This window comes from Cnephaeus nilssonii (assembly GCF_951640355.1).
Source record: "Cnephaeus nilssonii genome assembly, chromosome: 3".
NCBI classification, from domain to species: Eukaryota; Metazoa; Chordata; class Mammalia; order Chiroptera; family Vespertilionidae; genus Cnephaeus; species Cnephaeus nilssonii.
Window position 1 is genome coordinate 102413550 of NC_137074.1, and position 23577 is coordinate 102437126.

The window sequence follows — 23577 nt, forward strand, 5'->3', positions numbered from 1 at the left end:
TTAGTTCAGTTTCATAATAGCACACTAGAGTGATGAGAGCATGACAGCCTTTCTTTGCATGCTGAGCGACCTATACAATGTGAATTTCCTTCTCCCTCTCCCACCTGTGACTCGGGCACCCTGGCTATTAGGAGAGGGAAGCTAATGATTAGTTTCTTCTAGCTCTCTATTTCTGACGAGATAGCTTATCAGAAATCTCTGCTTTCCAGATTTCACAGAGGACGAACTGAGCTATGAACCAAGGTTGAAACAATGGAGTTTAATATGTATGTTACAAAATATAGTTAATGTTCTTTAAGTTAATATCCTCTCTAATAAAATGGTAATATGCAAATTAACCACCACTCCGCTACACAGGCCACGCCCACCAGCCAAGCCACGCCCACCAGCCAATCAGGGCGAGTATGCAAATTAACCCCAATCCAAGATGGCTACAGCCACAGAGAGCAAGGTTTCCCAGGTAACAGAGGAAGCCAAGCTTTCCCATAGCTGTTGCAGGCCTAAGCCTCCACTCAAGCTACAAAGTTTCAATTATAGAAGGTAAACAAATTCAAACAAATGGCGGCAGAATAGAGCTTGAGAGAGCAGGCCAGGGTTGCTGGCGGCAACAGGGGAAGCAAAGCTTTCCGCACACCCTGGCCCGGCTCACCCGCTTAAGGCTACAAATTTTCAATTGTAGAAGGTGAATTAACTGTCACAGAAATGGCTGCCGCCCCAGAGGGAGCAGCAGGCTTGGCTCCACTCCAGGCTACAAAGTTTCAATTGTAGAAGGAAAATAAATTCCAGATACCAGGGCCTCCTCTTGGGTCGCCAGGGTGCGTGGCTGGCCTGCAAACCACCACAGGCCCCTCGCTCAGGCCGCCCCACACCCCAAGGGAACCCAACCCTGATCCGGGACATCCTTCAGGGCAAACCAGCTGGCCCCCACCCCTGTACCAGGCCTCTATCCTATCTAATAAAAGAGTAATATACAGATTGATCATCACTGCAACACACAATATAGCTGCCCCCATGTGGTCAAAGATCCTGCCCCCATGTGGACACAAGATGGCCACTACAAGATGGCCAGCAGGAGAGGGCAGTTGGGAGGCACCCGGCCTGCAAGGGAGGGCAGTTAAGAGGGACCAGGTTTGCAAGGGAGGGCAGTTGGAGGTGATCAACCCTGCAGGAGAGGGCAGTTAGGGGTGACCAGGCTGGCAGAGGAGGGAAGTTGGGGGCAAACAGGCTGGCAGGGGAACAGTTAAGCATCAACCAGGCTGGCAGCGGAGTGGTTAGGGGGTAATCAGGCTGGCAGGCAGAAGCGGTTAGGGGCAATCAGGAAGGCAGGCAGGCAAGCAGTTGGGAGCCAGCAGTCCTGGATTGTGAGAGGGATGTCCGACTGCCCGTTTAGGCCCGATCCCACCAGGATCGGGCCTAAACGGGCAGTCGGACATCCCTCCAGGAGTCCCAGATTGGAGAGGGTACAGGCTGGGCTGAGGGACAACCCCCCGCCGTGCATGAATTTCATGCACCAGGCTTCTAGTATACATATAATTTTAGAAAGCACTCTGACCCAAGTAATTCCTTTCCTGGAAATTTTTATCCCCATTCATCATCCACCCCTACAATAAAAAATAAAAAGGTATGTGCTTGAAGGTGTCATGGAAGCATTAGCTATAATTCTGAAACTGTAGAGGACAACAGTTTGTCTAATACCAGTTTGATGGAAGGTTCATAGAGTTACTTAATGACAGTTTTGAAGACAATATTTATAATGTGGCGAATGCTTATATTCTTAGTAAAAATAACAGAATGTGACCCCAAAACTGCATTTTGATTATAGTAAATAGGATATAAATATTAAGGTGGACAAAGATATGAAAGGAACAAAAATAAAGGAAAATCTTACTTTTATGTTGGTAGGATTGTGGGTGAAATTTCTGTCTTAATATCCATTTCATTGTTATACTGTTGTGCATTAAAAAGGAAAGTTTCTCTGTAAACAGTTTGAGCTTTGGACAAACTAATGGAAACAAGGTGAGGAGCAAATCCCTTCCGGCCCTGCTAACAAAAGAGCCTGGTCATGTTCAGATTTGAGATGAATTATTTCCCCAAATCCCAAACTTTAAACCTGCTATTAAACAGCAGTCCGTTTCCATAGAACATGTTAACAATCACCCAAGTATGTTGGATTAAAGTTTTTATTTAAATAAAGAGATTTGAAATTCCATTCCAGTTGTCTTTCAACTGCTAAAAACAAAAGAAAACAAACAAACAAAAAATCCTTCTGGGTTCTATCACCTCCTCTGGCAACTACTTTATTTTACCTCCATTGCCCCAGATCCTTTCTGAAAACTTGTGCAATCCAGCTGTTACCACCAGCCCCCAGAAACAGCTTACATGAGGGCCATCAGTGACTGCCTGACTCAGTGGACAAATTCTGTTTCTTAACCAGAACTTCCCATCACACTTAACACTGCCAATCCCCTCTACCTCTCCTCTGGCCCACGTCGCTAACTAGACTATTGGCTCCTCTTCTTCCTTCCCTCCTCTCCAGTGTGACACTAACTTCCTTCAGTCTGAACCAGTGGCTCCCATCAAGAAACCGAGACCTGCTAACCACCTCAGACTCCATTCCTGCATCCAACTCCAAGCAAAATGACCCATCCCACATATGAGTGTCCAACAGCTACTCCATGCTTTTTAAAAAAAATCCTCACCCAAGGATTTTTTTTTCATCGATTTTTTATTTTATTTTATTTTTTAGAGAGAATAAAAGGGAGGAAAGGAGGGGAGAGAGAGGGACAGAAACATTAATGTGAGAGAGACATATAGATCAGTTGCCTCCCACACACACCCCAACCAGGCTGGGATCTAACATGCAACCCAGGTACGTGCCCTTGATTGGGATTTGAACCCCTGATCCTTTGATGCACCGGCCAATGCTCTAATCATTGAGCCACACCAGCCAGGGTTGTCATGCATTCTTAACAGCAGCAAGTATCCCCTACAGGGGTGAAAATTGGTTCTTGTAGGAAAACACACACCTGACCCTTTAAAAATTGTATATGTATTTAAAACAGATATAAATACAATACAGAAACGAATACGCAATATATCTGTGGTGTTAAAAATGTCATGGGGGAGAGTAATTAGGAGAAGTGTCTAAAAGACTCCCAGGGTGGGGAGCAACAATAAAAACAATGTTGAGAAATATGGATCTCACTGTGCCAGCATCCCTAGGTACTAGGAATACAACAGTGAATAAAACAGCCAACACAATTGCCTCATACCAGGGGGAACAAAAATAAACAAATAAATAAAAATATAGAATTTGTTAGTGGTAATAGTTGTTGTGTAGAAAAATAAAAGTGAGGAAAGGGGTTTGGGAGTGGGGAGGTAACTGGACGTGGTGGGGAGGGGGGTTACAACTTTACATAAGGTGGTTAAAGAAGGTTTCCCTGAGGAAGTGACATTTAAATAAAGACATGGAGGTGACAGCAAGCCAGGAGGATATCTAGGGCAATATCCAGGCACAGGAAGTGCAGAGGCCCTAAGGCGGGGGTATTCCTGGCATGTCTTAAGTACAGTCAGGACAACAGTGGTTGGAGCACACTGAGCAAGGAAGCGAGTAGCAGAGGAAGTTAGGGTCTGCAAGGATTCCAATCATGTATCCTTTCTCAGCCATTGTAATCATTTCACTTATCCTCTGGGTGAGATTAGAGTCCATTGCAGGGGATTGATATAAACCAAGTCTTTTGTTGTTGTTAATCCTCACCCAAGGATATTTTTTCATTGCTTTTTATTATTTTTTAATCCTCACCTGAGGTTATTTTTCCATTGATTTTTAGGGAGAGTAGAAGAGAGAGAGAGAAAGTCACAGAGAAATATCGATGTGAAAGAAACACATAGATTGGTTGCCTCCTGCACCAGGGCCCAGGCAGGAGAGGAGCCTGCAACTGAATGAGGTACATGCCCTTGACCTGGAATCAAACCCGGGACCCTTTGACTGAGCCAAACTGTCTAGGGCTCCATTGCTTTTTATTTATTTTATTATTATTTTTAAACATTTTTATTTATTTCAGAGAGGAAGGGAGTGGGAGAGATAGAAACATCAATGATGATAGAGAATGATTGATTGGCTGCCTCCTGCATGCCCCCTACTGGGGTTCCAGCTGCAACCCTGACCGAGAATCGATCCGTGACCTCCTGGTTCATAGGTTGATGCTCAACCACTGAGCTATGCTGACTGGGCTTTGCTTTTGTTTTCTCTACGTTTCCTCCACTGGGACTCACTCGTAGGTCTGAGTCCAATATCAGGTCTTTAGACCCTGAAGTGTCTCTGATTTGGGTAGGGGCAGCTGAAAACCGTGTTGGTCGTGGACTCTGACTACAAGTGCCGGGCAACACAACAAGTGCTCACAGATGAAACAGCATGAACACTCCATTGCTTTTTAGAGAGAATGGAAGGGAGGAGGGAGAGAAATACAAATGTGAGACATTGTCTGGTTGCCTCCCGCATGGGCCTCGACCAGGGCCAGGGATTAAACCTGCAAACCAAGTACATGGCCTTGACTGAGAATCAAACCTGTGACCTCTCAGTGCATGTGCTAACCACTGAGAACACTGGCCACAACGAAACCAATACATTTTTTAAAAATCCCTCTCGCTGCTGGGTTGACCGCAAGTTGTAGGTAGGAGGGGTAGAATCAGGGAGATCAGTTAGGACCTCTTGCAGTCACCCAAGTGAGACATGATGGTGGCTCAGACCAGGGTGGAACAGTGGGATGGTGAGAGGTGACCAAACTCTGAATGCAGCGCCAACAGGCTTCCCGGATGGGCTGCACATGAAATGTGAGAGGAAGAGAAGAATCAAGGATGATGCCAGGAAGAATGGAACTGTCAGCAACTGAGGTAGAGAAAGCCAGAGGAAGAACATGGGTTCAATGTGGGACACACTGAGATGCCTAGTCAATATGCCAGTCAAGATGTTCCATAAGGAATTGGACAACACGCAGATGTGGGATTCAGGGGAAAGTCTGGTCTGGAAATAATCCATTTGAGAGTGCTTCTAGGAAAAGCTATCATACTGGATAAAGCACCAAGTGAGCGAGTGAAGAGGCAGAAGAGAAAGCATATGACAACTGCGTCAGCCCCTAAATGACTCAGATGAAGACGAACCAACAAGTAGATCGAGACAGCAGCTGATGAGGTGGCAGCAAAACCGGGCGAGTGCAGTGTCTGGAACCAGGGGAAGAAAGCGGTTCCAGGAGGAAGGAGTGAGCTGCTGTGTCAAACGTAGACCAGGCGAGATGAGGGTGAAGAACGGACCTTTGGGCCGGGCAGCTGGAAGCTCACTATTGCCTGGGAAATGTCAGATCAGTGTGGTGGGTTCAAAAGCTGGAGGAGGACTTAAGTGAGATGTATTTTTAAGATGAGAAAATAACGTGCTGATGGGATGGATCCAGTAGGGAGGGGAAAACTGACGATGCTGAGGAGAGGAGGGCATTCCTCAGCAGTGTCTTGGAGGAGGTGAGATCATCAGCAGTAGTGGAATGGGCCATACTGAACCTCGGCTGGGCACTTACTATGTGCTAGGAACTTCCTACGTTAATGTCACTGAATCCTCACAAATCTGAGAGAAAGGTAGAATTAGTCTTTTTTTCAGATAAGGTTTCAAATCAAGGTTTAGGGAATTCATGGAGTAAGAAGAGAAACATAATATGAAACTCCTCAGATTTCAAATACTTGGTACTTTCCCAGTTCATCCCCTGGACCCTCTCACTTTACAGGGCGGAAAATAGACCCATCAACCTACTGAAGGTCCCACAGTAGACTAGAACACTGGGTGTTTGGCTCTTGGCCTCGTGGTCATTTCTTTTCCTCACCTTCTGTCCTTACCATTTGCTTCTTCCAGAATGTCACATATATAGCATCATACAATATGCAGCCTTTTGAGTTTCTTTCACCCCACAAAACGCAGTTCCGAGCCCTCCATGTTGTTCTGTCACCAACAGTCTGGTCCTTTTTATTACTGAGTGGTATTTTACTATATGGATGGGTCACAGCTCAGGTTGTTTCCAGGTTTTGGTGAGTATGAATAAAGCCACTTTAATCATCTGCATACAAAGTTTTGTGTAGGTATGTGTTCTTAATTCCTTTAGGAAATACCTAGAAATGGCATTGTGGGTCTTATGTTAAGTCTATATTCAGCTAAGTACTAAAACAATTTTAAAAACTTACTCAAATGGATCATAGACTTAAATGTAAACCTAAAACTAAAAAACTTCTAGAAAAATACAGAGGAGAAAATATTTGTGGCCTTGCATTAGGCAAAGACTACTGATATTTGACATGAAAAACATGACACATAAAAGAAAAAAATTGATAAATTGGAATTCATAAAAATAAGAACTGTTCTTCAAAAGACACTGATAAGAGAATGAACAGACCAGCCAAGACTTGGAGAAAATATTGTGAGTTCCTTATCTGATAAAGGGCCCAGAATGCATAAAGAATGCTCAAAACTCAATAATAATAGTAATACAGTCCAATAAAAATGCACAAAAGACATGAACAGACACTTCACCAAAGAAAGGTATATAGAAGGCAAAGAAACTCACAAAAAAAGATGCTCAACATTAGCCATTAGGCAAATGCAAATAAACTACAATGTGACAGACTACACATCTATTAAATGGCTACAATTTTTGAAAAAGTGCCATTAAGAATGAGGAACAACCGGGGACTCTTCCATTGTTGGTGGGAAGGTGAAGTGGTTCAGCCACTTTAGAAAACACTAGGCAGTTATTTTTTTTTTCCGAAGGGTGACTTTACTGGATAGGTGTTGTTTTTTTTTTTAATTCTCACCCAAGGATATTTTTCCATTGATTTTTAGAGAGAGGGAAAGACAGAGAGAAATATCAATGTGAGAGAAACGCATTGATGGGCTGCCAGGGGAGGAGCCTGCAACTTAGGTACGCGCCCTTGACAGGAATCAAACCTGGGACCCTTTGGTCTGCAGGCTGACACTCTATCCACTGAGCCAAACTAACCGGCCAGGGAGGCAGTTTCTTATAATGTCACCCCTGTGTTCCTTTTCTCTGGAATGCTCTTTCCCAGATCTCTGCATAGCCACTTCCTTTCAACACTCCGGTGTCAGCTCAGGTGTTACTTTCCTGACCACCCTCATCACTCACTCAATCACTGCCAATCCCATTACCCTGTTATTTTCCCCCATAACATTATCACCAATGGAAAGTGTCTTATTGTTATCACTGCAAAATAATCCCCTAGCACTATTTGGAAAAAATGTATATCATCCTATCATTTAAGATCAGGGGCTTAAAACAAGTTTGTTAGTTCAGTTGGACAGTTCTTGATTGAGTCTCTCCTACTGTTGCAGTTAAATAGCAGCTGGGGTTGACGTCATCTGGAGACTTTGCTGGGGTGGATGTCCAACACTCTTTCCTCCTATGCCTGCTGCTCCTCCAGTGGCCTCTCTCTCCAGCAAAGTAGCCTGGACCTCCCGCATGGTGGGCAGCGCAAGCCTCCAAAAGGCAAGCAGTGGGAACTGCTGGTCCTCTCATAGGCTAGGTGGGCAACTGTCAGAGGTGCCCTGCTGTCATATTCAGGTGCTCAGTCACAGGCCAGCCCAGGTTCAAGGGAATTGAGGAATAAATTCTACCTCTTGAAGGGGAAGTTACGTGTGTGTAAAAGAAGGAAGGGAATTGATGGTGGCCATCTTTGGCAATAAGGTATCATATTTGTTTACTTGTTAATTGTCTATCCACTGCCATCTATAACAATAAAAGCGTAATATGCTAATTAGACTGAACGTCCTTCCAGAGGAAGCTGGGGCTGTGAGGGAAGCCCGGGTCCTGGGTGCCAGAGGGAAGCCGGTGCCAGCAGCTGGGAAAAGGAAGGCCTACTCTTGCACGAATTTCATGCATCAGGCCTCTAGTTAGGCCATAAGTTCCACAACAGTCACTTTGTCTGTCTTGTTTGATGGTTATATTTCCAGCACCTAGAAGAATGCCTGGCACATAGTAGTAGCTCAGTAAATAAATTAAACACTTGATAAATGTTCAGGAAACTAACATAGACTGAAATAGACTTCCCCAGATTGGTTTTGTCAGGTTTGCTGATGTTAAAGCATGCTGATGTCTCACCAGATAAGAGAAATATTTCTTGTACATTTATAAAGCATTTCATTTCTTTTGAAAACAAGAAAAACTTACCCTGAACACAAAATCTAGAAATAGACTTGGCCTGTTTTTCAAATGGAAAATATTTCTTGTACCACCAAAAATTATTTTCCCACAGCTTGTGCTACATCAAAATATTGAAGTTGACTACAAATATCCTATTCTTTAAAGTTGGTAAAGGAAATATAAAAACCTCCTGCTATTTGAACTCTCCCAGAGATTCCCAAATTGAAAATGTCATTATAAATTAAGATAGATTTTAAAAATATAGATGATGACTGAGAAATGTCATTAAAAGTTTTGGTCATCACCCTGGCCAATGTGGCTCAGTTGGTTGGAGCGTCATACTGTACATCAAAAGTTTGTGAGTTTGATCCTTAGTGGGGGCATGTGTGGGAGGCAACTGATCGATCTCTCTCTCTCTCTTCCTTCTTCTCTCTAAAAATCAATTTAAAAAAACTTTGTGCATCAAACTTATGTACAGTTTTTGGTTATAAAGCCAGCACTTGTTGCATATAAGCATAACCAATGGACACAGACACCAGAGGGGTGAGGGTATGAGCCGGGGAGGGGGTCAATGGGAGGATAAGGACACATATGTAATACCTTAATCAATTAAAAAAAAAGCCAGCACTTGTTTACTGAAGTAATAACATATGACCAAAGCAGAAAATAAATTCCCTCAAACCTCTCTTTTGCTAGTTTTTACTGGTGAGTTCTATAAAATAATCCCATGTTTAAATATTTTTATAAGTCCATTGTAAATTAGTGAGAATGTATTCATCTGAAGGATTTTAGTAATTTTTGAAGTTAAAAATATCGGGATTTAATTTTTTAAATTAAACTTGCAGAAAACTGCTAATTAAATTCCTTCTAATCTTTGTTTTACCTTCAGTTTTCCCAGATTTGCTCAAAGCAATCCCAGTGAGCATCCACGTCAATGTCATTCTCTTCTCCATGATCCTGATTGTCTTAACCATGGTGGGGACAGCCTTCTTCATGTACAACGCTTTTGGCAAGCCCTTTGAAACTCTGCACGGCCCTCTAGGTTTGTATCTTCTGAGCTTCATTTCAGGTAAGAACAAAATTCTACCCCTGAAGACAAATGTGCTTTTCAATCTCAAAAGATAGGTCTACTCAAATACAGTGTCGCTGTATATATACATAAATGTTCACAGTAGCATTACATATGATAGCAAAAAGTGGAGAAAAATATAATTATCCAACATTGGGATTTCAATAAATATATTATGGTAGTCTATGTGAATAACTATGATGCTGACATTAAGTTATATTTTTGAATAAAACATAATCAAAAGGATAAATGCTTATAATAGAAAGTTAAGTTTAAAAAACAGTATATAAAATTTTATAAATATGGAACTAATTTGTTTTATATATATAGAGAGAATATATATACATATATTGCATATATACTCTCTAAATATAGCCTCCATTACATAAATACATATATAGATAAAGATATATAGAGAGACCATTCTGTTGGTAGTAGTTACTTTTGAACATTGAAATATAGGTGATTTTCATTTTCTCTCACACTTTTTATTATTTACAAATGTTCAATAATGTGCATTTATTTACATATAATCAGAAAAATAAATAAAAATCATCAAAAAAGCAAAGGACGAGTGTTTCACCCACATATGAGTTGTTGTATTCAGGCCTGTGGGCACTTTCTGTGGCCTAATGGTAGGTGTGTCTGGGCAAGGATAAATTCTAAACCTGGAAATTAATTCATCACTAAACATGTGCTACTCGTAACCAGGACTGATGGAAAAGAATACGAAATCCACTCAGGGCCACAGGGTGCTTAGCGTATATTTACAAGAAAGAAAAAAAACAACAAGAAAATAAAATATATAACTCCTATGTAGCCATTTTCTTATAGGATGTCTCTGATTTCGTCCCACACCAAAGTTGCAAAAAGACTCAATACTTTGTCGTAGTCCCAGTAAGCAAGTAGCTTTTCTAATGGTTTCATGGAGAGATGTGCAAGATTACAACACATCAGCAAGTAGAGTATTGAAAATCCCCATTCTCTCCCATTTCATTCTCTGATTTGTCCTGTGACTGTCATCAGGCCCCAGGCTTCTTCTTTCTCTTGTCATCACTCCCTTCCCTCCACATAATTCCACTCCAGCCACACACTTGCCATAGTCCCCACTCAGTGAAACGAAGCCTGCTTGTCAGCAGGCATTCAAGCCTCTAGCCATTATTGCTTGAGTTCACATCTTCTGGTCTTATCCCACCCTCACCTTGATAATCAAATGATACAAGCTACCAAAGTAGTTCTCTCTCTAGTGGGGGTTCTACTGATATTTTTTCCAGATCTTTCACAAGCAAATAATACCACTTTTCAATTGTGCAGCGTTGATTCCCCCGTGAGGGCTGAGTCTAAGTCTCATCTTTTATCTCTAGCAAGAGCATCCAGTGTGAGGCTCCGCACACAGTAAACAATTCAGTGCATTGCGGACTTGAAAAAGCAAGCCCCAAAGAACATGTTAACTTGGTCACTTAGTGCAGTACAGAGTGGGGAAATCAGAATTCACGTGGTTTGGAATTAGCAGAGCAGGCCCATAGAGAAGATGGGACATGAGCCCGGGAGAGATGGAATGGAAGATGATAAAGGAAAGCCAAGGGGTTTGCAATCAGGGCAGAGGAGCAAGAGCACGGGTACAGAGTGTGGATGGACAGACCTATATAGAGATTGGATCTCACGGGAAGGCCTAGGTCAGAAGTGGGTGTTGCCACTACCTCCCCCACCCAGCATACCAAACCAAACGGGTGGCGTGCTGTCTCAGCGAAGGCCACCGAATCAGTCGGGTCAGCGAGAAAACAGAATACGTGCTATTCTAACAGAGGGAGTGACTGCTCAGCAGCATCTGCCTCACTGGGAAGTTGACCGAAAAGCAGATTCTAGGCCCCACCCCAGACCTGCTGAATCAGAAACTCCGGGGGTGGGGCCCGACATGCTGAGCTTCAACAAGCCCTTCTTTCAGGGGGTTCTGAAGCAAGCTCAAGCTTGGGAACCAGGGTAACAGGGAATTAATTAAACAGGAGTTGGAAGAACTGGAAAAACACAAAGGAGACCCGACGTAACTCAGAAACCGTAGCTGCAGAAAGCAGCTACCATCCCTAGGGCTCTGAGAACCAAGGGGAGAACCCAGAGACTTAAGGAAAGGCCCGGGTGCAGGTCTCAGACCGCTGGGAAGAAGGCACTGCACCTGCAGAGACGGCACTGCCACGGGACACCAAGCGCAGCTGCGGGCGTGTGCAACCTCTGGGGACTCCCAGCTGCAGAAGGAGCAGACCCCTCTGCTCCCCGCCCTCCCCGCCCTGCCGTGCTCTCCGTGTGGGAAGCAGCCGACAGGCAGAACTAGAGTCTTGACCCAGCATCACAAAGCAGAGAAAAAAGAGCTGGTTTGAAGCCGAGACACGGCAGTTTATTAACTGGCATAGCCATCTCACAATAGCTTCTGAATAAAATCCAGGACAGCCCATTTGGAAGACAAATTATTGGACAGTACTAATGGGCAACCAAACTAACAGTATTTGAAAAACATGACTCAGAGAATGCAGAATTTAATCCAAGTCCCAGATCTTATCGTGGCCTTTGGCCAAGTCTAATGCAAAGAAAACGTGAGCACAGAATATACGTGGGAGCACACGGGCCATGTGCTTCCACTATACCTTAGCTTTGAACTTGTGGCAAAAGCAAGGTGCTCAATAAAGGTTTGTGGGTGAGGGGAGGGAAACAGTGGGAGAAAGGAAAGAAGGAGCCAGTTCCAGATCTGTGTCTTGCAGAGGAGAAAGGCTTAGTGTGTCCAGATCATCTATGTTCTTTTAAGCCCCAAATCCTTATTTTTAAATACCAAAATTTCCAATAAGTTTTGAAAACATGTGTGAGGGTCAGATGGACTCCCAGCTGATCTTTGGTGATAAAAGAGTTAGTTGTAAATCACAGACTCCCTGTCCATCTACAGACAGTCCCCAGAGGACCCGGGAGTGTGGGAAGATTTATCTGAAGCTGTAATATTCGTGGAGACCCCAGTATAAACTCTGAATGTGGAGGATGGGAGTTTCACAGCCCTTATCTCAAATGCTGAATTGCTCCATGAAACCCTTGCAAGCCAATAAATGACACGCTCCGAGGCCAGAGCCTGGACTGGGAGATCCTTTAGTTCCAGTGTGAGTCACATTTCATCAGAGACCCTCCAGGGAGCATCTCTCTTCCACCTTCTGCCCAGGTGGCCTCCCTCACAGTCAGCAGAGAAAACTTCTCAATCTTCCCTTCTTCTCCTACTTTCCCCCAGGTTCTCCCTTTCCTTGTGCTGATGTCATTGCAGAGTTATTTCTTTAGCTGCCTGGTCCCGAAGCATGAAGACGGGAGAAGGGAGGGGAAGGGAGTCCTCCTACTGTCTAGGCAGGACCTTCCGCACCGCCCAGGGAACAGTGCTACAAGCCGCTCCGTATGTTTCCTCGTGCGGTACAGGCCTGGCCCTGGATGCAGAAGAGAAAGGGAACAGCAGTTTGGATAGGCCACCACTGGTTTCAGTCCCCACAGCTGGCTCACACTGTGGCCCTTCTGGACCAGACATTCCTTCCACTCCTCACGGCTTCCAGTTCAGCTCATCATATTCCTCAGCCTTCTTTGTGCAACATTTCTGACCACTCTTATTGTTCCATGAAACCCATGCAAGTCAGCTTGCTCTCTCTCCTCCTGTCAATTAAAACCAGGTCTGAGAAATCGTTCCCCTAGTTAGGATGTTAGCCATATCTTAATGGTCCCCCACAGTTCATTGTGGGCGGTGAATCTCTTCCTGGACTGTACATTAGAATCACGGAAGAGCTTTCAAAAACACTAACACCAGGGCCCCAGGTCTCTCTCTCTTCCTCTCTCTCTCTTTCTCTGGCTCCCTCTCTTCACCTCCTTAATTTGTGTACATCTCTCTCTTTCCCTTCTGTATTCTAAACCTCAATGGAAGTGTTTTCCACCCTTTTCCATCATTCTGCCTCTCCCTGCCACCTTCCCTCCCCTCCCATTTACTCTCCTTTTGACTCTTTCACAAAGCTCAGTGGTGACCAGTACTCTTGAAACTTCCCTCCTACAGCCTCTGGGACACGGAGGTCTCCTGGTCTCCTTCCTCCAACTTGGAACACACCTAGTCAGTGTCCTCTGCTGGTTCCTCCTCCACCACCCAAAATAACTGGTGGTATTCTCAGGGACTGGTCCCAGGGCAACTCTTGTCTTACTACATCCTCTCCCTAGATGATCTTCGCCATTGTCATTGCTTTAAATAATATCTATATCCTGACAACTCCTAAATTTATATTGTTCATCTAGACCTCTTCTCTGAGTTCTAGACTCACATATCCAACTATCTAGTTGACATTTCCCCTTGCACATCTCACAGCATCTTAAACTTGACATGCCCCAAGTAGAACACCTGATTTTTAGTGCTGAGATCCTCTCCCTGCTTCTTTATTGCCCTAAACTCTAAGCCTTTTCCTCTCCTATTTTATTTATCTTGGTTAATGCCACCACTGTCTACTTAAGCTACCTCCAAAATGTTTTGGATCTACTTTTGAAATGTCTTTAGAATCCATTCATCTCTCTCCATCTCCAATGCAGCAGCCTAGTCTTTCACCAGAAATTTCTTAGAAAGTAAATCAGCTATTCAATATCTTAAAGTCTTGCACAAACTTCTTATTGTAATTAGAATCAATCCCAAAAGACTTTCCATGGCTTTGGATATCCGACATTAACTAGCATTAACTGATCTCGCCAATCTGGTTTCTTTTCCATTTCCCACTCCCTGCCTGCCCCCTGACCACAGGGCCTACTTTCAGTTCCTTCAGCAAGGAGACCTCTTCCCCTAGAATCCTCACATGTGCTTCCTCCTCTCCTCCAGAAGTTGTCTGAGGGTCCTCAGCCCCTTTATGTCTTTAGAACTCAGCTATTGGGCATAGCCTTTGCTGACCACCACATTGAAGCCCCATCTCCTCTCCGCCTCCATTTTCTATCATAACACCCCAATTATAATTGTTGTGATCTTTAATTATTTGTGTCCACTTTTGTGTGACTCTTGCACTATATTGTAGGCTCCATGAAGGCAGAACTGTGCACCTGATTCATTGTGGTATCACAGTGCCCGTTATAACAGCTGGCACTTAGTGAGCCCTCACTCAGGGTTTGTTGAGTAAATGAAACATGTGCACCTGTATCATTGTGCCTGTATCAACACTCATCACACAAAAGAATTACCTACGAAAGCTTTAAAAAATACCACTGCTCAGGCTCAACCTCCAGAGATTCCAATTAAATTAGAGAGAGGGAAAGGGAGAGGGAGATGGGGAGAGAGAGAGAGGGGGGGGGAGAGAGAGAGAGAGGAGAGAGAGAGAGAGAGAGAGAGAGAGAGAGAGAGAGAGAGAGAGAACTGAATATAGAAGCAAATGGACCCACAGTTTCACACTGGAGCATTGATATGTAAGCGTATGCTTTTATATGTTCCATGCTAGAAGTTTCCTAGTTGATCGCAGAATCAACTGCATGTAAAAGAGAGCAGGCTGGGTGGAAGACTTGCTGTGAATCAACTTTGGAATGTCCTAAATAGTTCAGGGAACAGTCTCTGAGGATAATACGATATGTATTAGCTCAAGCAAGCCTCCGAAATGTGGGGCTTACTGCAAATTACATTTATTATGTCTTCTTTTATGTAGAGCATCATGTAATGAGTTATACCAAGCAAGGCAACCAAATAAAATGACTGCCTTTCTTTAAAAGGGGGATGCTACTAATATGGGTTTAATTAATTATGATAATCACAACAGTGGCAGGGCACATAAATAAGCACAAGTCATATGTGAAACATGAAGACCAGAAAATAAAGAGCAGGACAAAAATAGAAGAATGCTTTCATTGCGTATCAGTTTTAGTGTCAATAACGTCCTGGCCTCTTTACTATGTATAGGACTCATTATTCTGCAACTACCTGCACCTCGTTTCACTCCGGTCCTTCTGGAGGAGCTGCTGTTCAGAGTCCGAGAAAGAGAAACAGGAGATCCCAGCACCAAAGCCACGGGTCCTGAGGAAGGTTAAGGACTGGGGAGAAAAGTCAGCAATAGAAATATTCTATCAGTTTCTCAGCATCGCCTTTAGAAAGGAGGCTGCAGAAGGAAAAAGAGAAGTTCGCCAGCTCATGGTGGCAACGAGCATAGAACTGCTTTGATATGCAGGCAGCAGCTGAAGGGGCAAAACTTTTGTGAGAGGATTGCACTCTGGGTCACTCCTGTCAAGGATGCAGGACAAGGACGATCTAACTCACTCTGCAAAGGGCCCAGCAATGACCTGTGAAGGAGATGCTCTATCTTGTTCTATCACAATTGCAAGGAGACTCCTTCCTACTCAGAATGTGCATGTATGTCTTCCCAGCTGCTTCACTTGGGATCACAGCCCAGGTCCTTGCTATGACCTCCAAAGCACCCGACACACACACACACACACACACACACACACACACACACACACACACACACGGCTCACCTCCTTCACCTCTGCCTTCCTTTCTCGGCTTTCACCACCTGGTTCCTTTTCACTCACTGTCATCCTGGCTCCCCTCCTTCCCCTGCGTATGAAATACTCTTCTCCTCAAAAATCCACTTTTTTACTCCCTGACATCCTTTAAGAGACACTAAAATGTAATCTTCTCTCTGAGGCCCTCCCAAGGGATCCCCCTTCCCTGCTTTATTTTATTCTCCTTGGTGCGTATCACACTCCAATAAACTAAATCTATCTTGTTATTTCCTCTCTCTGCACTGTCTCCACCACCAAGAGCTGCATGAAGATAGGGAATTCTGTCTGCTTTGTTCGCTGCTGTGTCCCTGGTGCCCAGACAGTGCATAAGCACCCAATAAATACTTGTTGAGTAAATGAGTAAAATAGGAGCAGTCCTGCATATTTCCTGGTAAAAAAATGACATTCTCCCCTTTCTGAAAATCAACTCAAATTGGAAAAAGACTGTGCTTTTAGACCGTTTTATCTTGGCACAAATCACCCTTCTCACTAGCATGACGTTTGTGAAGCTCCAGTTAGACATGGCCTCTTCAACTCTTTGCTGTTAATCCTTCATCCACAGCTGCTCTTGGGAATCACATGACCAACTTGCTCTTCATTATGCCCTCAGAATCTACCCTTAGATATTAGTTTGCTTTACTTGACCCTCTGCCCATTGTCTAGATGGTAGCCATTGGTCTCTAAAAGCCATGGAAGCCAGAACCACTTCCTTCGGAGAAGAAATGGCTGCTGGGAAGCTCACCTCCAATACCTGCTTCCTGGTGAGATGGCACAACTTCACAGAAAATTAGCACCTGCACCTGCAAAGCTGTGGCTCTCCTACCCCCACTTATCATTTCTCAAGACTCCTTAAAGAAGGAAATTATTGATTTATCATTCTGTAGGGAAAATGGAGTGCCTCTGACATTTGTCATCTATAAGAGGGTTTAAAGATGATGTGTTAGCTTTCTGGAAATTTCGGCCATTACTTTAGATGGAACTGAAATTCTAATTTATTATTTCCCAAAATACAATCCCGGTGATAATGAGAGAAAGTTTCATAGATTTTCACCTTGGAGGACACTTCTCTACCAAAACTCCTGCTGCCCTGGACTCACCTAGATCCTGGCAGGATGTTCCCTCTCAGGGGTCAGCCAGCAATGAAGAAGCAGTTTTCTCCTTGCTGTGACCTTTGTCCCCTTATTGTAAGGCCAGGAGGAGAGAGGTGCCCAATTCTCAACAGCTGCCAGAGAGAGTCCTGAGTGTGCAGTGTCTAGAACATTACAATCGCTTGATAATTGACTGATAATTCGTGGTGTGACAGCCTTGTAACTCAGCAATCCTATTCAGTCAGAAATTAACTCAGTAATCAAAGTCATTAAAGGAAAAAAAAAAAAACACTAAAGAATCAGCCAGATGGTGGGGTAATCAAACACATGAAGGAAAAATGGCTGGTCTTTGAGTAAGACCCTGGGCAGTAAAACCTGGGCCCTATGCCTGGTTATACTTCAAATTCTAGCTTGAGCAAGGTGTGGCAGGTTTCTGAAGTCTAGTGTGCTCTAACCTTTCCTATGAGCTGGAGCAGTGCTGGTCAGATGGACAGATGTGGGGAATCTGGCCCAATGGCCCTGCTGAATTTGGGCTCTTGGTGTACATGGAAAACTGGGAAAAGGAGGAGAGAAGCAAGCAGACCTGATCCTAACATTTGTAAGTCCTTGGGCAAGAGTATGAATGACAGCTCACATACCCCGTGTCTAGACATTTAAAAGTTAAACATTAATAAACTATTCACTGAGGCGTGTTCTCGGCTCCTGCCTGAACAAACATCTCTCCGTAGGACCTGGGAGGCCAGATTCCTTGAGCCCTGGCAATTCTACACTTGAATGTGGCGATGGGAAGAGAGCTGGCTGTTGTCTGTCCTCTGTCCTTCTGTGCCTGGTTCCATCCACACTGTAAAGGACCTCCAGGGGCTCTGACCACGCCCAAAGCAGCTGTGCCTTGGACACCTCCCGGCTTCAGGGCTGTGTACCAGACGCAGAGTCTGCCCTTGGGAGGATGGCCCAGGGGAGATACCCACGTAGCCCTGGAAAGCGTCAGGTGTTTGGGGAAGGAATTCCCAGGTCCCAGCACTGTATCTAGAAGGCGAGTCAGGGACTCCAGCTGGGCTTGGCCCATTGACCTCAAAGATCCCTTGCCCCACGGAGGAGGGCTCTCCAGAGAGAGAGGCAGCAGGACCTCTGGGTGTGGGACCCCCTTGCTGGAGCCTGAGAGTCACACTGGAAAGGTGCTAAGCCCTGTTCTCACCATCATTCACATCCCTTACACGCCTCCTCCGTGTCCCTGGCAGTCAGACCACCAACAGAACCGTTCCATATACCTTTTGGTCCTTAAGTCATAAACAGTTACACTTGCTCTCGTGTATCGTTTAGAGCCCTCGACAGAGAAAAGCAAAAATATTCTCAGTCCACACTGAGTTGTTTCCTTTCACATCTCTTAGCAGTGCTGGCTGAGGCTCGGGCTGGGTTCTATGCTCTGACTCTGAAATGGCAAAGTTGACCAGATGGCCAAGCCCAGAATCCAGAGCAGAACCTCAGGCTGTCCATCCTCTCAACTACTGGACAACATGTTCTGATTCGTGAGCTTGTGCGCTTAAAGTATTAGCTATGGCAAAAGGCTGAGTTTACAGCCGTAAAAAGGAAGAAAATTTCACCCTTTGCGACATCATGGATGGACCTGGAGAGCATTATGCTAAGTGAAATAAGCCAGTCAGAGAAAGACAAGGACCATATGATTTCATTCATATGTGGAATTTAATGAACAAACTGAACTACCAAGTAAAATAGAGACAGACTCATAGATAGAGAGCAGGCTGACAGCTCTGGTGGGGGTGGGGGTGTTGGCTGGGATGGAGGGATTGAGCAAAAAAAATTTTTAAAAAGAAAGAACTCGTGGACACCGATAACAGTCTGGTGATTGCTGGGGTAGGTGAAGGTGGAAGAGAGTATGGGGGCAGGGAATAAATGGGGATGGAAAAATAAATAAATAAAATAAAATAAAGGGGGTGGGGGAAAGCTGTGAGTTTAAGACACCTCAAGCAACTTTTACTTTAGGAATTTGAAATGCAGTCTCACTAGGATGCTGTCTCCTTAACAAAGTAATACCTTTAAAATATTTAGCAACTTGAAAAGGAAACCGTGCTTGAATTTTCCCTTCAAGCACTAAGGTAATACAGTGTTTCTCTTCTGTCTGAAATTCACCATCTTCTCAGACAAAGAAGACGCTTGTAAAAGAAATGGCATTTTCTCCTCCATTTGCAAATAAAGAGAAAACAGCATTGCAGCCTTCTTGTTGGATCGAACAATGAAGGAGTAATACCGTTTTGCCAGGGGAAAACTAGGCTGACAAAATTTGACATGGGGATATTTTCAACTACTGCTCTGAGGCTAGTGGGAAGCGAAGTTTCAAGAAAATTATATCATTTGATCATGTGGGGGTGTATTGTAGTGATTGTCAAGCTGATAGGGCCAGTCCTAAGCTAAATTCTAATAAAGAGATGTGATTTCCCTTCTCCTGCTCCCCCCATTCCTCACCCCTCATGGTCCAGTCTGTACCTCCACCCCAACCCAAACCTGGCCTCTAGAAGTAATGGGGGCCGTCGCTTGCCTTGCAGCTCCCCACATCTGGGATGCTCTCCCCACACAGGCCAGCGTCCCTTTGCTGGGCTAACTTCTCCTATAGCTACTTCTAAGGAACCTTCCATGCTGTTGCCCACCCTCTCAGTGATGGCCACCTGTACCTCCCTTACTATTACATCACTGTGCTTGATTTCATCATTGTTGTATCTACGTTCCCTGCCTGATGACACACTCTGTTAGAGCAGAAAACATGTGCTTGTTTTAATGTTTAAATCTCCACCACTATCCCCATGCGTGGCATATAATAAATCTAGTTGAATAAATGAAGGAGTGAATTAATGGATGGGAACTTAGGCCACTTGTTGCTGCTCCCAGAGTACTTGATGAACTGTAATGGAAGAACCAAAAGCATCACCCCTCCTAAAGGAGTCACAAGCCTAACGGGCGAGTATTTGGAGGAGCAAGGCACTGTAATACATTCTTTTGGGTTACCTACCTGATGCGTGGTGGGGGAAAGAATTAAGGTGAAAACTTTTGAGAAGAAAGTAATACGTGAGAACCATAAGAATAGCTACCAACTAATAAGCATTTATACGTATCAGTTCTAATGCCAAATGCTAATCATGTGTCATCTCTATTATCCACATTTTATAGATAAGGAAATTGAGATTTGGTGATTAAAACTGCTTAATTTCACAGGTTGGGAACCCAAATTGGTTTGACTTAAGTCAGAAAACCATCTCAGCAAGTCTCCTATTAACTGGCACCCCTTTGTGGTGGCCTGGAATCCAACACAGGCTGTGGAAGCCCTGGGAGTCCCAGCCACCCACTGTGCTCCTCACCCTGCCCTCCTGCCACCTGTTCTGCGCCTGTGCTATCCACCCACCCGGGGTTCCCCATCTCCAAGAGGGGAGGTCCTGTCAGAGTTTTTAGGCACCGGTCAGTGTGGATGCCCCTGTCCTGCAGAGGTCTCTTCCGGATGGCGGCTGCACCAGTTAAGATGAGATTAGGCTACCAATGAGTATAAATCGGAGAAAAATAATGATAGTGGAAGACCCTAATACATGCATAATTCAAGGAGACTTTGCTGCCCCTACATCTCAGCCACTCTCAGCCAATCAATGTAGTCTTTATTCAAGGCAGCCACATGCGTGGCATATAATAAACCCAGGTGAAAATCCTGAGTTGTTAACAAGGAGAACAGGTACTCTCTGCCTCAACACCTCATCCATGGCTCCCTTTGCTCAGGGACTCCTCTGGGCAGCTGCAGCAAGGTGGGAGCTGGAGGAGGAGGAGGCACATAACCCTCTGAAGGAAGCCCAGCTTTTCCACAGAGCTGTCTGAATGGCATTTCTCTTGCATGGCCTGTGAAGTATTTTGAGAAATTTGTTGAGAGAATTTTGTTCTCTTGAAGCCACATCATAGCAGTGGCTGCTCTGTGCCTGATTTCATCACTGTGCTTTTAAGGTGCCCAACAGCCAAGCCTTTTCACCACACAGCTTGACCCGACTTCCACAAGTCCTCTCACTCAAAGCCATCACCCAGGCACTAGCACCCACTGTGTGGGGAATCAGGCTCATGATTACTAATTTGAAATAATACATTTTTTACAGAAAAATGCAAATGAGGATACCTGTAAAAGGCTTTCTTTAGTTTGCACCTCCACCCTCTTCCCTGTCCCTCTCCATCAGGAAATATTTGTTCCAACATGGTGTTTGTTGCTTCTGTTGCAGGGTCCTGCGGTTGTCTTGTCATGATTTTGTTTGCCTCTGAAGTGAAAATTCACCACCTCTCAGAAAAAATTGCAAATTATAAAGAAGGGATTTATGCCTACAAAACGCAAAGTGAAAAATACACCACCTCATTCTGGGTCGTTTTCATTTGCTTTTTTGTTCATTTTTTGAATGGGCTCCTAATACGACTTGCTGGATTTCAGTTTCCCTTTGCAAAATCTAAAGACACAGAGACGACGAATGTAGCTGTGGATCTAATGTACTGAGCGGCAAACATGTCTGTGGTTTTCCAAGGCAGTGAGCTTGGATATGGTTAATTTTGTGCATCCTTCCAGATGCCTCAGTCAGACCACCCAACCTTGATGATGTTTACAAACGGCGCACCAGAGGCACCGGCCGGAAGGAGGGGAGCAGAAGGCAAGCTTCGGAAGGTGTGCTGCCTGGGGGACATCGCTTCACCAGGCTGCCAAGGCCGTCAACTGGAATGGACAAACCTCCTACACAGCGACGTGCAAAATGCCTGCTCCATCATGGGGCATCAGAAGGCATGGGGGGTCTATATTAATAGAAACATACTATTTCGGACGTAACCATACATTTGTTGCCACAGACACCAGAAAACAGAGCAGGAATAACTTCTTACAATGATAATGCATTAAGTGAGCTTTGTAAAAAGTTCATTTAAAGTACAGTCTTACTGTCACGCCTGTTGATTTAAATTTGCAAACTTAAAAAAATAACCAAGAAGAAAAACCAGAGCTAAGGGTATTTCTCTCATGCTTAGGACCCCACTACATTCACACAGTATTTACAAGGGAGACAACTGCCAGGGCCTCTGAAGAATCATGAAAAATTATTTTCCTGGTAAACTTCATACAAAATGACTCATTGGGGCTGTTGTTTCTCACCTCAGTGTCTTAAACGCTAATTTCCAATTATGAAATTATGCCACATTCTGGGATTATGATGGTAACGCAGTGTCATTGTGGCTTTTGGTCTGGCTGTCACAAAGCATGACCCCGGTCAACTTCCCCCACTGAATGACCCATGAAATTGATGTGCAGATGACCAGAGGCCACAGCTGAGCCTGGAGCTAACCCCTCTCTCCTCCACCTGCTGTCCTCAAGAGCTCACACAGGAAGAGGCAGAGAATGACAGAGGACCCGTCACCAGGCCACCCGCCAGGACTGCTCGGTACTTAGCTCCCATTCAAGGGTTTTGAAAGTGCTTATTTTTTACAAAAATGCTTTATTCCCTTTTGGAAAAGCCTACAAGAAGCAAATGACTGTATTCCTGAGAATTAACTTGCTCTGCTGGTAGTTTACAGCCACAGGCTGACATTAGACCACACCTTCCAGATGTGGTCCCTCTTCCTCCATTCAGGAAACGCACCTAGAGAATTTCTAGATCACAACTCAGTCTAGTGCTAGAGGGAACATGTGGTTTGGTAATGAGCTAGAGCCCACTTATGGGAGTCTTCAGCCCAGTGGGTTAGACACACAGGCATTGTAGCCAGGAGCAGGCAGGAAGTGCAGAGGCAATCACCCTGTGGGTTAGTGGCCTGAGATCCCCGAAGGCCAGGTTCCCCATGCTCTCATTGGACCAATCTCTTTCTCTCTCTCTTTCTCTATCTCCCTCCCTCCCTCCCTGCTTCCCTCCTTAGAGGTTTGAAAAAACTTCTAACACCAAGCTTTTCTTCTTCAAAAAAACAAGTCCCTGGTTGTTCTCCGTTCTGTAAAAAGAAAAAACTTGGAGCAGCAGCTAAAAATCCAATGAGAACCTACCAGGCAAACTAACACTATCCCCTCAGTGGGAAGTAGAGGCTGGGCCGTGGTCCCTGCAAATTGTGTCTCTCACAAAAATAAATGCAACCTGATCCTCAGAGTGCTATTAAGTTGTCTCTCTCTTCTCTCGGATGAAATGTGTGGTCACCAGTGTTCTAAGAGTAGCCCTCAGAAGAGGGCTCTGGCCAGGATGTCTTTTTGTGGCTCTCTCTGTGGGGATCAAAGGCCTGTCCGACCTCCCACCCATGTGGCAGCCAGCATTCGCACATTCTCACGAGGACACAAGGCCCCCTGCTGGCTCTGGGGCCACAAACACAAGGCCAAGGTTGGGTGCTCAGTTCCAGGTATCAGCAGACACCCTCAGCACCGAGAATATTAGCGCTTATTATGCGGTGAGAAAGAATGGCAAGAAGCTGTGAAAGTCATCTGAAGCTCTCCTGTGAAGACCGTGCAGTGAACTTGGCAAGACACATTCACCAGAATGGGAGGGGGCTCCTGAGCTAACCTGTGGGACAGGGCAGGCCACAGTGCGGAGGAGGAGGAGGGCGCTTTGCAGGTTGCGAAACTCCTGTGCTCTGGCGGTCCCCTATGCCCCTCCAGAGCAGCCCCTCTCAGTCAGTTCACAAGCTTTCAGTGTGGATGAGTTCGCTGGTGGCTCACACATTA

The 23577-nt window shown here is 44.8% G+C and overlaps 1 protein-coding gene across 3 annotated transcripts in view; it reads left to right on the top strand.

Moving 5' to 3' along the window:
* CLRN1 (clarin 1) overlaps nt 1-21393 on the top strand; it is a gene marked incomplete at both ends in the record, with an annotated part of 34329 nt that extends 12936 nt beyond the window's left edge. Inside the window, 2 exons of one of the 3 annotated variants that reach the window (XM_079766212.1) lie at nt 9038-9261; nt 21128-21393. In XM_079766212.1, coding sequence (XP_079622338.1) covers nt 9038-9261; nt 21128-21393 — 490 coding nt within the window. The remainder of the gene's footprint in view (nt 1-9037; nt 9262-21127) is intronic. The other 2 variants (XM_079766213.1, XM_079766214.1) reach the window with 2 other exon arrangements.
* Nucleotides 21394-23577: the final 2184 nt, after the last annotated feature.